This window comes from Procambarus clarkii, chromosome 24, assembly GCF_040958095.1.
Source record: "Procambarus clarkii isolate CNS0578487 chromosome 24, FALCON_Pclarkii_2.0, whole genome shotgun sequence".
In the NCBI taxonomy this organism is placed as follows: domain Eukaryota; kingdom Metazoa; phylum Arthropoda; class Malacostraca; order Decapoda; family Cambaridae; genus Procambarus; species Procambarus clarkii.
Genome location: NC_091173.1, coordinates 19,192,582 through 19,206,272, shown reverse-complemented (window position 1 = coordinate 19,206,272; position 13,691 = coordinate 19,192,582). Strand labels below are relative to the sequence as shown.

Genomic DNA, 13,691 nt, shown 5'->3' with positions numbered 1-13,691 from the left:
AGAAGACTCAATAAAAAGCTTTTTATTATTGAAAAACTTAAGACTTACATATCGGGGTACAACCTTTACACATCATAACTGCCATATGCAACAACGAGACCATGCATCAGATTGATGAAACAAAAATAAGATCTTGGAGTAATTAATGATCCAGCTGTTTCTGAAAGTTGCTCAGCAAATAAAAACATCGGTATTTAAAAAGCCAACGAAACCTTAGGAACAGTCAAACGAACCTGCATTGACTTCGAAGGGAAGAAAGTAGTTATTCAACTGCATAAAGCTTGGAGGCACTTGCATCCTGGATTACTATATCCAAGCCTGAAAGCCTCACCTTCAAGAAAGACATATCATCTTAGGAAAAAGTTCCACCCACAGCGACCAAAAGTAATAGTAGTAGGCATCCATCAGTCTCCGGAGTATCCTAAAAATAAGTCCAACCAAGGAAGTCAATCCTTCCTTGGATTCACGTCAAGGAAGTCAATAAGTCAACACCAAGGAAGGTTATAAGAGCCTCCGGACAGACGACATCATGAACCAGACTCGACAGGGCTGATATCATTGAGATTTGTTGAACACTCAATGACCTGATGTTATCATGTTGAACAAATTGGAAGATATTAACCCAGAACACGTCTTTAAAATTGCTCTATGTAACTGAAGGAGGCCGCAACAGTTTCAAAGTTCCACAGGCTACAATAGGGTAATAAACCCATGGAGCCGCCTACCCGCCGAAGCCGTAAATGCCACAATACTATTCTACTGCAGAATTTAGCTGGCAAAGAACAAAAATATCCTAACAAAAAAGGTAACCTTTGTTAAATAAATGTGTTTTACTTCCTGGGAAAGGTCAGTACTTAATCTAGGAATACTTGATAAGCGTAACAGGATTCCTTTTTCCAACAATGAGAAGCTACATCAGTCTCAAGTCCTCTTTTATAGTTTACCAAGAATTGCTGATTTTCGTTTTCTGTAAACATTATCGCTAATTCGTTTTCTTTACTGATGGTATGGGTGGCTCTTTAAAATCCAGACGTGACAGAGTTGAAACCTTCTTTCATGATATTTGCAGTTAGATCTAGTCTTCGTTTTATTGCGATAAATATTTTTCCTTTCGTAGGTCATTTTGTTTAATATATGAACCTAAATTTTATAATTTATAAATTTTTACCTAAATCAGAAGATAGTAAATACAGAATATGCGGTCATATTCAATAAGACATGTTTCATATCCACAACATATGAAGTTGATTGATACAAGCCACAGCATCACTCCCATCTTCACGTTATAAGCTATATATACTGTCCCTTCAAAGTCGTAAACTATGTTGCTTCCATCAACTCGCAATTATGAACTATGTTGCTTCTTTCAACTCGCAGTTGTAAACTATGTGGCCACTATGCTGTAAACTATATTGATCACCATGATATTGATCCTGGGGACCTGAAACATTGATCACTGACCAACGATCACTTCAAGACGTGTTGGTCATCACAAGTGGCTTTAAGACTTGTGGTGTTTCACCACAGGCCTCGTCAGCAAAACACTAGGTAAAATGGACCTTTTTACACTACTCTTGCGAGTTCCGTGTGCTCCTGGGAGTTCCGTGTGCTCCTGGGAGTTCCGTGTGTGCTCCTGGGAGTTCCGTGTGTGCTCCTGGGAGTTCCGTGTACTCCTGAGAGTTCCGTGTGCTCCTGGGAGTTCCGTGTGCTCCTGGGAGTTCCGTGTGCTCCTGCGAGTTCCGTGTGCTCCTGCGAGTTCCGTGTGTGCTCCTGGGAGTTCCGTGTGTGCTCCTGGGAGTTCCGTGTGCTCCTGAGAGTTCCGTGTGCTCCTGGGAGTTCCGTGTGCTCCTGCGAGTTCCGTGTGCTCCTGCGAGTTCCGTGTGCTCCTGGGAGTTCCGTGTGTGCTCCTGGGAGTTCCGTGTGCTCCAGAGAGTTCCGTGTGCTCCTGCGAGTTCCGTGTGCTCCTGTGAGTTCCGTGTGCTCCTGGGAGTTCCGTGTGCTCCTGGGAGTCATTTAAGCTGAGATAAAGCCAACGGTATTTCTACACCAGCGACGACTATCGCTATTTAATAATGTTATATATTAAGCTCTTTTGACCGTGGTTAGTTACGTCAGTTACGTCTAGTTAAGGATAGTTACGTCAGGAAGCGCGCGAACCACTATGTACCAACTGCTGGACTGTAATCAGTGGGTATATACACACCAACTTGTAACGAGTCGCCGACAAGGACTAGGTGGCCTGTATCATCTGTATGAGTACACGCACATACACAGAGTGTATACTGGAGTGTATACACCCCCAGACGCCGCGTACACCGCTGTTGCCTATCCTGCTCCACCCAGGGAGCGGGGATCAGGCCTCAAAACCCGAACGGGACAGAATGCTCGAAAACACCATTCGAATGCTCGAAACGTTAGCCAATAACTCGTTGGCCAGTTCCTCGTTGGCTATAAGCGCTCGTTGCTTAAGTGATCATATATAATATTTACATCCTGATCTGATACCCACTTGACCAGGGCCCAGATTCACGAAGCAGCTACGCAAGTACTTACGAACGTGTACATCTTTCCGCAATCTTTGGCGGCTTTAGTTTACAATTATTAAACGGTTAATGAGCTCCGAAGCACCAGGAGGCTGTTTATAACAATAACAACAGTTGATTGGGAAGTTTTCATGCTTGTAAACTGTTTAATCAATGTAACCAAAGCTGTCAAAGATTGAGGAAAAATGTACACGTTCGTAAGTACTTGCGTAACTGCTTCGTGAATCTGGCCCCAGGTTCGTAAGTGCTTGCGTAACTGCTTCGTGAATCTGGCCCCAGCTTAATGGGTTACTGCTGCCCGACATCATTCAACTTTAGCAATTTGTTCTCACTATTAAACCAGCAACTGACTTTCTCAGCGTGATTATTTGAATATATCTCCTTCACTCTATTATCACAGTGTATCTCCTGGTACATATTATTATTGCAATAGTCTTGAGCCTGTTATACTGGAATATATCTCCTCCTGGGGTTCATTATACTCTAATATCGCCCTTTATTAGATACTAATTGCACATAATACTTCATATCATACCTTCGTATGTACCTTCATAATCATACCTTCATATATATATATATATATATATATATATATATATATATATATATATATATATATATATATATATATATATATATATATATATATATATATATATATATATATTGGTAGCAGTCTTTCTTGTAAATATATGTTGTTGAATATGACCGAAAAGGTAAGATTAATAATTCTAACACGAATTTTCTCAATATTTCTTATGTTTTTCTTCACTGTCGGCGGTAATAAAAATACCAATTCTTGATATTTTGATCAGAATTTTATAGAATTGATATTTTTATTAGAACCGACAGTGAAGAAAAACATAAGAAATATTGAGAAAATTCGTGTTAGAATTATTAATCTTACCTTTTCGGTCATATTCAACGACATATATATATATATATATATATATATATATATATATATATATATATATATATACATATATATATATATATATATATATATATATATATATATATATATATATATATGTATATATATATATATATATATATATATATATATATATATATATATATATATATATATATATATATATATATATAATTTCCATCTTTTAACTGATTTCAAAGGCTGATTAAAACACTGGGATTTGTTCATTCACATTATTTATTTTTATTTCAAAACTAACAATTCGTGTATTCTCTTATTCTCTATCGTAGGAGTAATTTTTTTTAAAAGGTCTTTGTATGATACAATTTAAATCTCGTCTTAGCACCATGCGAACACGTCTCTTGACTAGCTTGTCCTCGGAACCACCGAGGAGAAGAATAAAAAACAATAATAATTATAATAATATTAATAATAATAATAAAGGAAATAATGATGATACCACAGTATTACAGAGCTAAAACTCCCGTTTTTAACCAGGCATATTTTTTTGTCTTATTCAGAAATATTCCTTTTTAATGTCGAAAAAATGTAAAGCAGAAAATGAATGGGAGTCGAACTCATTTTAGGAAGGCATCAACAAAAGTGCGTTTTATTTAGTAATGTTAACATTTCAAGACCAGAGAGTTCGAATCTTGTCAAAAAACCCTTATTGTGGCGTTGTTTGTTTCTTCAAAAATGTTAACTCTGAACTGAAAATGAGCTAAGAAGATGAACTCAGATGTTTATGAACTCTCGCTGCACTCTAGGTTGCTGCTGCAACCCAAGTTACTGCTTGAAACTTTATATATATTATTTTGACACCTTCAGGCGCTAAGTTAGATCATGTTTCCTTCTACAGACATTCTGCTCCGGAACTTTGGTCTCAAAATATTGTCGAACCCGCATTTTTAGGCGTCAGAAAACAGGTGGATGAAGCGTTTGTGTAGTGATATCTCAACACCTGAGTTGGAAGTTATTGCCAAGTATTGTACACCCTTAACCCTGAAACTGCTCCAGTCGCCATATACATACATACATATATATGTATATATATATATATATATATATATATATATATATATATATATATATATATATATATATATATATATATATATATATATATAAAGTTTGTGAGGGTACCACCTCTGGTGCCAATGTGGGGACCCATAGCCTCGGAGAAGAAAATAAAAAGTATTCAGAGGAGACCTTGTGGTTTCTCACTGAACACTAATATTATCTTCTCCTACTCCTTCTCCTTCTCCTTCTCCTATGATATATATATATATATATATATATATATATATATATATATATATATATATATATATATATATATATATAAAATATTGTTTTTCATCCACACTTAGCTGAAGGACGTTTCGAAAAGCTTAGCAGTTGAAGGGTTAAGATTCACTAAGTGATAAATATATTATGACTCGATTACAGTCCTTTTTCCTTTATAAGAACCGGGAGTGATGATCCAGAGATGAAGCCTGAGGAAGAGAACCCCATGGTAACAGTCTATGAGGTGTGATACTTGAAGAATGAAGGGGAGAAGAACCACAGGGAAACAGGTTTTACATTGAGTTAGGCGTCAAGCCAGAGGGGGAGACAACATATGTAAACAGTTTACAGCGGGTGTGAGCCTTAAAGTCTAAAGAGAAGGAGCATATTATATCAGTTTACAAAAGAGGGTTCTCCCTTACATTGAAGAAGGCGTTGTTTACAGGAGATACATACAACGCCTATTTACAAATTAGGAGGAATTCTATTCATGCTCAGATGACAAGGTTTTACAAAGTACAAAGTCTTAGATTTTTCTTCCGTACATAATGAGGTCGAGTTACATAATTCCAATAAGGAAACTTTAATATTACAGAACAAACAGTATATAATTACAATGATTACTTGTTTTGCTGTTATTATGAACTTCTCTTAAGTAAATAATGTACTGTAATCTTGTGTAAACTCAATTATAAATGCACAAACATTGATAAATCAGGTTTTTCATTTTAAATTTAAATTTGAATACAAATTATTAATATTAAATTTCATTGCTGATACAGACAGCCCAAACAATATTTGTTTACCCATATAAATAAATAAAAAACTTTTAACAATTGTGATTTTAATCCACAGGAAAACATGTATCAATATTCGTAATTATTATGTAATTTACAGATGTCACAGTTCACTGTATAATTCAAACCAAGAATTTAAAAACAAAAAAATTGTCGATTGTAAAATCGTGAATAATGCTGTAAAGGCTAATATAGTGTGTTGCAGAGTGTTGTCTTGATCTCAAGGAGGTGCTTAAAGATTCCGAGTAAGGAAGAGTCTGAAGAAGCAGGCGAATATACCTCGAAGGGCAAAATGTGTTTAATGCAATATTGAATCCACATAATCAACACGTACGGCAATGATCCTTCGTTGATTCAACGTGAATGGAATGAAACAGTTTCTCTCGCTTTTTAACGACGTCGTTCTCAAACGACACACATACACTCATATATATATATATATATATATATATATATATATATATATATATATATATATATATATATATATATATATATAAATATATATATATATATATATATATATTTATATATATATAGATATATATATATATATATATATATATATATATATATATATATATATAGATATATATATATATATATATATATATATATATATATATATATATATATATATATATATATATATATATATATATATACCTGCTTCTTCCTCCTCAACGCAATCTCATTTCCAGCCTGGATTAAATTCAGTCCAAACAGCAGATTAAAGTTTGCAGATTAAACGTGAAGTTCTGTGTACGTGAACTTTGCGCAAGACTCTTGCGAGTTTTAAACCGATATCACACGTATCATCCGAGAGGCCAAGTAAAGCTGTTTCGTTCGTGTAGACGAATGAAAGGCTGGCGTGACGCAACGAGTCTCGAGGGAGGAGAAAACATATATATATCAGTTTTCGGATATAAACTGCGTTTCGTGTGATATATTTAGACCTGGGCCACTTTGACTTATATTATACTGTTTGCATGTATAATATTTGTAATATATGGCGTTCAGGTATGAGTGATGTGCTGAGAACAAGATCACTTCTCGAAAGCTGTAATCCCTAAGAAATCGTGTAGGAGAGAAACAGGCAGACGCAACGGACAGAATAGAAACAGGTAGATACAACGGTATATAAGACGAGCAAGTCTAGGCAAGGGAACAGGAGACAAACAGGTAGATGTAATGATACATTAGTTGAGCAGTTAGAAGCAAGAAGTCCTTGTTTACGTGTGTGTGTAGCTGGAGGCAACGGGCCGTGAGTTCAACGGATAGAAGCAAAGAGGCACAAATTAATAGGAAGACCTGAAGGAAGTCGGCTTGTTGGGTAAAAAAGAGTTTGGCCAACTTGGGAATAGAAGATTTCATAACTTTTCAATTGCAAAATACAATTTAAAACAATGAAAAATCCATAAAAACTGTCAGTTTATCTAAAAAAAAGAAACAGAGAGAGAGAGAGAGAGAGAGAGAGAGAGAGAGAGAGAGAGAGAGAGAGAGAGAGAGAGAGAGAGAGAGAGAGAGAGAGAGAGAGAGAGAGAGAGAGAGAGAGAAAGAGAGCAAGTGAGAAAGTTGGGGAAAAATCAAATCAAGTCTTTCTTTCTCTGATCAAAGACACAAGCAACTGACCCAGAGGAAGAGATGATAGATAAATGGCGTGTTGTACATAACTCACTTTCTTTCACGTTTAAGGCTTTCTTAAGGCATGTTTAAGACTTGTTTAAAACTTGTTTAAGGCTCCAACAGCCAGCCAATCACGCACTAGAAGTTATTCATTAATGATCATACTCATTCAAGTAATAATACTAATTGGACAAAATAAATCTGTTTGCAATATTATTCATTATACATTGTATGTTTGTAAAATAGAAAATTTAGAGATAATTTGTGTTTCAGAACCACATTTTTGTCTCTTCCTTCGATTATCTGAATAAAAGTTATAAAATATTGTACTAAATATACTCGTGAGACGACTTTGAAATATTAATTATATATATATGCTGTTTGTAATAGTTAAGATGGCTGTAGATTATTCGAACGAAAAGGGAGATTTAATGTATTGAAGAATTGAAAAGATTTGGCTCTATGGTTGAAGGATGAAGTTCCCCTTTAGTTAAAATGGAACTAAAGGGAACATTCCCTTTAGTCATTTGATGCATCACGTTAGTGTGATCTCTGTGTATGATTTCCCTTTAGTTTTTTGTTTTCAGGAAAAAGAAATGAATGTAATTGGTTAAGCGCGGTACTATGTAAGATCGTATTGAGTAGAAAACGGGTAGAGAACGCAAGCTTGGCTAGTGATGTGACGGAGGCCGCTCGTGGAGGGGGTTACTATGATAAAACAGAAATGGTTTGGTGAATGGAACCTGGCGTAGGATCTCCCAGCGTATAACAAACGCCCGGGGTACGGGCCTTATACACACACACACACACACCCTGGAGACGCTTCGCCAGTCTCCACCACCATTTTGTGTAAATATGGATCCTACCTTAAAATAAGACTCGATATTCCGGGTCCTGTAAGACACGTAATTTATATCGTGCAGAATCCATATTTTCGTGGGTCTTTGTACCCCACGAAAAGCCGCCACTCCTGGCTTGCCTGGCTTGTGACCTCTCGATCATTCCCAATACGATCATTTGTTGGTCTGTAACTACAGCGATGCACTTATGCTACTTGTACTACAGTGGGCTACTTACAAATAACTCTCATCATAAAATTGACTCTCTTTCAGCACGTGTGTGGAATTATATAAATCTGTTAAGAAAATATGACGTAAAAGAATATTTACATATATACTATATAATATATTTATATCTTTTTTCTATAATTCTTTCAAAAAATGGCAGGACTATAAGGCATGTTGCACTTGCTTACCCATACACAGAAGTTCACGTAGGTTTGTACATGAGAGAACTCATCATGGTATGAGACAAAATTAGAGCGTTTTTGCATGACATCAGTTGAAGGCTTTAGTGGGGGGCACAGAACGGAAGCCAAATTTGGACGTAGTTTCCCTCCTCAATCCTAAATCCCGTTTTCTGTGGTAGTAGCAACGCGGGAAGGTGACGTCACAGCCTCACCTTCGGTGCGCTTTCGAAGTTAATTAAATATTTGTAATATTTTACCCATTTTTAAATATTATAATAATCACATTATAATATTACATATATATATTGCAATATCCACCTTTAGTTACTATCACTTTTTTCTTTTGGCGTCATTTTCATCTGGATTTTAAGGCCAATTGTCACCATAATTTCAGGTCATGGCTGAAATTTCAGATTTCTGCCGAAATCGGGAAGCGAGTGAAGCCTCCTCCCACTCTCCCATACATCTCCCAGGAGACCAGGGCGTGATGGGAGGCCTCTCTAGTAACCAGGACACGTATAAGTGCGTGTCAGGGCTTCCTATGCGGTCTAGGATGAGGATGTTGTGTGGCTCTTTGCGGTCAATGTACGTAAGAAAGTGTGGGGGGGGGGGGTATGACCCCACCGGACCCCATTTCAGTGGGGTCCTGGAGTGTTGAGGGGTCCTCCATGCGGTTAAATCAGTCATGAGAGAGAGCTGTGGATTAGGGCCGCCTCTCAGGGCACACACAGACACCTCGGGATGGCCTGAAACACCCATTATGTAAACAGTTTTCGTCGTCCCGCCAACGAAGTCTTAAAACAGCTTCGTCGCCACATTGGCTTGGGACCCGAGGCTGTAGCTCGACTTCGGAGGCGCGGCAGCTCACGCAGAGATGACGGCCGCGGGGCGCGACGACGCACCGCTGTCACCCGTGTCCACCTCCATCGGCGACGCGCCCAACGACGACGTCGACGACGTCGACTGGATCGTCACTTCGCAGGAGATCTTTTCTCCCTCCTTCTCTCCCGGTTCCTCCTCCTCTTCCTCCTCGTCTTCTTCCTCGACGTCGATGTATTCGTCTTCGTCGTCGTCGTCGTCCGGGGCTCGGAGGTCGTTGCGGCCTTCGGTCGTGCCGTTCATCTCCACGGGGTCCTTGCCTGAGGGAGGTGGGGGGATCATACCCCCCTCCTCCTCCTCGTCCCCCCGCCGTGGGGGGCGCGACGTGTACCGCTTAGGACTGCCATCCAGGATGGTCGGGCCGTCCGACTCGTGCTTCTTCATGTGTCGGTCGAGGTTGGTCTGCTGGCCGAAGGCTCGTTCACACAGCCGACACTTGTACGGCTTCTCCTTGTTGTGGATGTTGCGCACGTGCCGCTGCAGGTTGGACGAGATGCTGAACGAGCGCTCGCAGAACTTGCACTTGTAGGGCTGTTCGCCCGTGTGCGTGCGCAGGTGTCTCGTCAGGTTGGCCGAGCGCGGGAAGACCTTGCCGCAGAACTTGCACGAGTAGCGCTCGCGGGGCTTGACCGCCGACATGCTGGGCAGCACGGACGACACGACGCCGTGGACCTCGGCGTGCGACGGCGCGCCCTTTGGTATCCGGTCGCCGACCACCTGGTACAGTGCCGGATGGCCCTGTGGGCCAGGCGGGGGCCCTCTGTATCCGGGCATCATGTGGGGGGAGGACCCAGGCGAGGGGCCCATGTGGTAAGGGTTGTGAGGGATGCCAATGACCGGATAGGGCGGCCGGACGGACGAGGCTGGAGGTAGAGGCCGGCACTCGCTGGAGTACACCGGCACCGGGTGATGCAGCCGCTGGTGAACCGGTTGTGGGTACACCACCGCAGGCGGGTTGCGCGAGGTGACCGCACTCGCGACGGGCACCAGCTGCAGGCTCGCGCTCTTGGCCACCTGGTCGCCCTCGACCGACGACGACGGGTGGGAGTGAGTGTGTTGGGACCGGAAGTCGTGCATGGACGACACGTACTTAGGGGAAGGCACTCTCCGTGGCGACACGTACGTGGGAGAAGGCACTCTCCGTGGCGACACGTACGTCGGTGAAGGCACTCTACGCGGCACGGAAGGCGGGGTATGGCGCTCCACGATGTTCATATTTTCGTCCTCGACCGGGTGTCGCTTCTTGACCCGAAGGTCAAGCGGCTGGTCTGACTCAGAGAGGTCGAGAGGTCGCGACGCGGGAGACATACGTGGCTCTCGATTGTGGGTAGAGAGGTCAAAGGGCATGTCAGAGGCGGGCAAAGGGGCATCGGGAGGCCATGGCATCGAATGAGTATCAGGAAGTTCGGGGACGGGGTACGAAGTGCGTGCTTCCGGGCACACTGCCGCTTGCTTTGGAGAGCTAAGGGACCCGTGGACCCCAAAGGGGCGGAATGTGGGCGGCAGGGCCCTGGGGGGCAGGCCTGACCCCTCATATTGTACCAGAGAGGGGTGAGGGGAGCGTGATCGAGGTATCCCCGGGGGCGAGGGCTGGGTGAGGGCCGCAGCCAGATGGGTTCTGGGTGGCACCCCAAGGTAGCGGGGACCTGGGATCGACGGGCGGCTGGTGTACCCGCCTGTCACCTGCGACGAGTGGACGGCCGCCATGTGGTAGTGGGCGTAACCAGGGGCAGGGGTAAATGGGCGTGGGGCAGGGGGGCCAGGACGGGAAGGCGAGGCGGCAGGCATGGCACAGACTGGGGTGGCCCGCGGCACCAACATCAGGCACCCACCGGGGGAATCAACCCTGCCTGTAGGGGGAGAAGGAGAAGACAAATTAAGCATCAATTCGTAATTTTTTTTAGGAAGTTGGATCATGCACTTACACTCTCAGAGTCCTTGTGTGAAAACACTCAAACTTAACCTACTAAAACACACAAAAAATATTCAAACAGCATTTTTTTTTAAATTTGCCCAGCAATATACATCTAAAACATTAAACCATAGACATATGAAATATAACAGAAGATCATATAGCTTAATTATTTTTGATGCAGCTCAGGAGCATGTGACAAATTACATATATTTACAAATAAACACAATAATCCATCACGTAAGCATGTAATGTAGAGGTATTTAAGGCTGTGAAATATTCACAAGACCTACAGGAGTCGACAGTGACCATTCAGCTTCAGCCGCCAGTGGAGAGTGACACGTACGAATGTCTAGCATGATGACAAGGAAGTCTTTATACAGATCATGTTGACATAAGATCCTCAAAGTGGTTCTCAAGGTTCTGGACAGGTAACTAGTAGAGAGAGAGAAGGTGCAGGTGCAGGAAGCTGTCTTTGAAGTCCAGTTCTTATGTGTGCAAACTCTCATGAGGAAGGAGCCTTGCTGTCTGTCTAACTCATGAGGAGGGGGCCTTTCTGTCTGTCTAACTCATGAAGAGGGGGCCCTTGCTGTCTGTATACCTCATAAAACTATCTTCTCACCCTCTACCATGCTTCTTATTTGCCATCTGTATTACCAGCCTGCCTAGCTACATCGATTCTTATTCATGTGCCATGTCTCCTATTCACCTTGCCTCCTCTCCATAACCCTGCCTCCTATTAACCTTCCCTACGTCCTGTAAACCTGCTCAGACTCCTATCTGCCCCCTGCCTCCAGTCCTCCTCCACCTCCTAATTCCTGTCAACGAGCCTGCGTCTCACCCAACACAATCCAAGTGCAATGAATTCCCTGTCTCTCGTCTTGCATTCATGTCGTGTGCGATTTCCCCTGTTCTTGGATTCTCTCTCTCTCCTTAGTCATGCTTCCTTGACTTGGCTTTCCCCGCTAGTGCACGTCTTTCCGCCCTAGCACCTCTATACAATCCTCCCGGATACTGCGCTCAATCTTTGGTCAATTCGTCTTTATATCTCACTACTCACTTGTTCCTTGTGATCCTTCTTTCTGCCTGATCTCCGAGTCACTTTAAGAAACTATTTTCTTCTTGTCTCACTAAAATGTTTAGTTGTTTTGTATTTTTTTGTTAATTCTCGCTCATTGTATAGTATTCACGATTTATTGGTCATTTTTTGTATAAATATTCCCTTGTGGGGGGTTTACCTTACCTTGAGGTACTTCCGGGGCTTAGCGTCCCCGCGGCCCGGTCGTCGACCAGGCCTCCTGCTTTTCATTACAAGCACAGAGGAAAACTGTTAGTACCAGTACAATTTGTGTTTCCAGCCTATAGCCGAGCTTTCACTAGGCCTACAGACATTTGGAAAGACTGGTGAGCCTCAAGGATTGGTTAATCCCCGTCCATCATGCTAATTAGCCAGTCACGTTCTACGAGATAATCACTGCTGTGCATTCTAACAACTTGCTAATTACCACTCCCTTAGTCTTAAAAACATTTCAGGGGGGTTTATAATTACTTCCCACAGTCTAACTGTACACTTAACACTCTTGAAACTTTTCTTGTACCTTACGGACATCGCGAGAATCTATCGGAGTTTGATCAGACTTTACAGAAGCTCGTTAGAGTTCTCGAGAGCCTACTGAACTAAGAGCTTCAGCTAACTCTTTGCCTTAAAATAAAAGAAATTTAAAAGGTGGACAAATCAGCAATCAGGGCGAACGTAATCACGAAGGGTATAACGTCTGACCTTCACGCTACAACGACCAAAATAAAAAAAAAATATATAAAAAAAATGTGACTGAGTCTCTTTCGAAACAGGATTCGAAACTACACATGCGTTCAGAACGATCCCCCAGTTGGAAGCAGGATTCGAACGTATGGATGCGTTCGGGAGCGCACCCGAGTCTGGAGCTTATAGCGGCGTACAAGAAATAAATCGTAGAGTGGGAATACCTCACAGGACATAAACTTGACGGAGACGTGAGTTTGACGGTCGTCTGGTTCCATCTCCGCGATGCGGTTGACTGCGGCGGCGGCGTGACTTAAATACGCTCAAAACGCCTTCCAATAATCGGCATTTTGACATTTGTATTGCTTGTTTTTCAATTTTATCTGATCTCAAAGGAAGTTTTTTTTTCCGTTTTTTGGAGTGGGATGCTGGGAGGGAATGGTTTGAGTGTTTGGAGTGGGGTGCTGGGAGGGAATGGTTTGAGTGTTTGGGGTGGGGTGCTGGGAGGGAATGGTTTGAGTGTTTGGAGTGGGGTGCTGGGAGGGAATGGTTTGAGTGTTTGGGGTGGGGTGCTGGGAGGGAATGGTTTGAGTGTTTGGAGTGGGGTGCTGGGAGGGAATGGTTTGAGTGTTTGGAGTGGGGTGCTGGGAGGGAATGGTTTGAGTGTTTGGAGTGGGGTGCTGGGGGAGAATGGTTTGA

At 42.1% G+C, this 13,691-nt stretch overlaps 1 protein-coding gene across 1 annotated transcript in view; it reads right to left on the bottom strand.

The window, feature by feature from the left end:
• Nucleotides 1–6,222: 6,222 nt before the first annotated feature.
• The window catches only part of LOC123761679 (histone-lysine N-methyltransferase PRDM16-like), a 15,562-nt gene continuing 8,093 nt past the window's right edge, over nt 6,223–13,691 (bottom strand). The window contains exon 2 of the mRNA XM_069330684.1: nt 6,223–11,168. Coding sequence (XP_069186785.1) covers nt 9,304–11,139 — 1,836 coding nt within the window. The 5' untranslated portion in view covers nt 11,140–11,168 and the 3' untranslated portion in view covers nt 6,223–9,303. The remainder of the gene's footprint in view (nt 11,169–13,691) is intronic.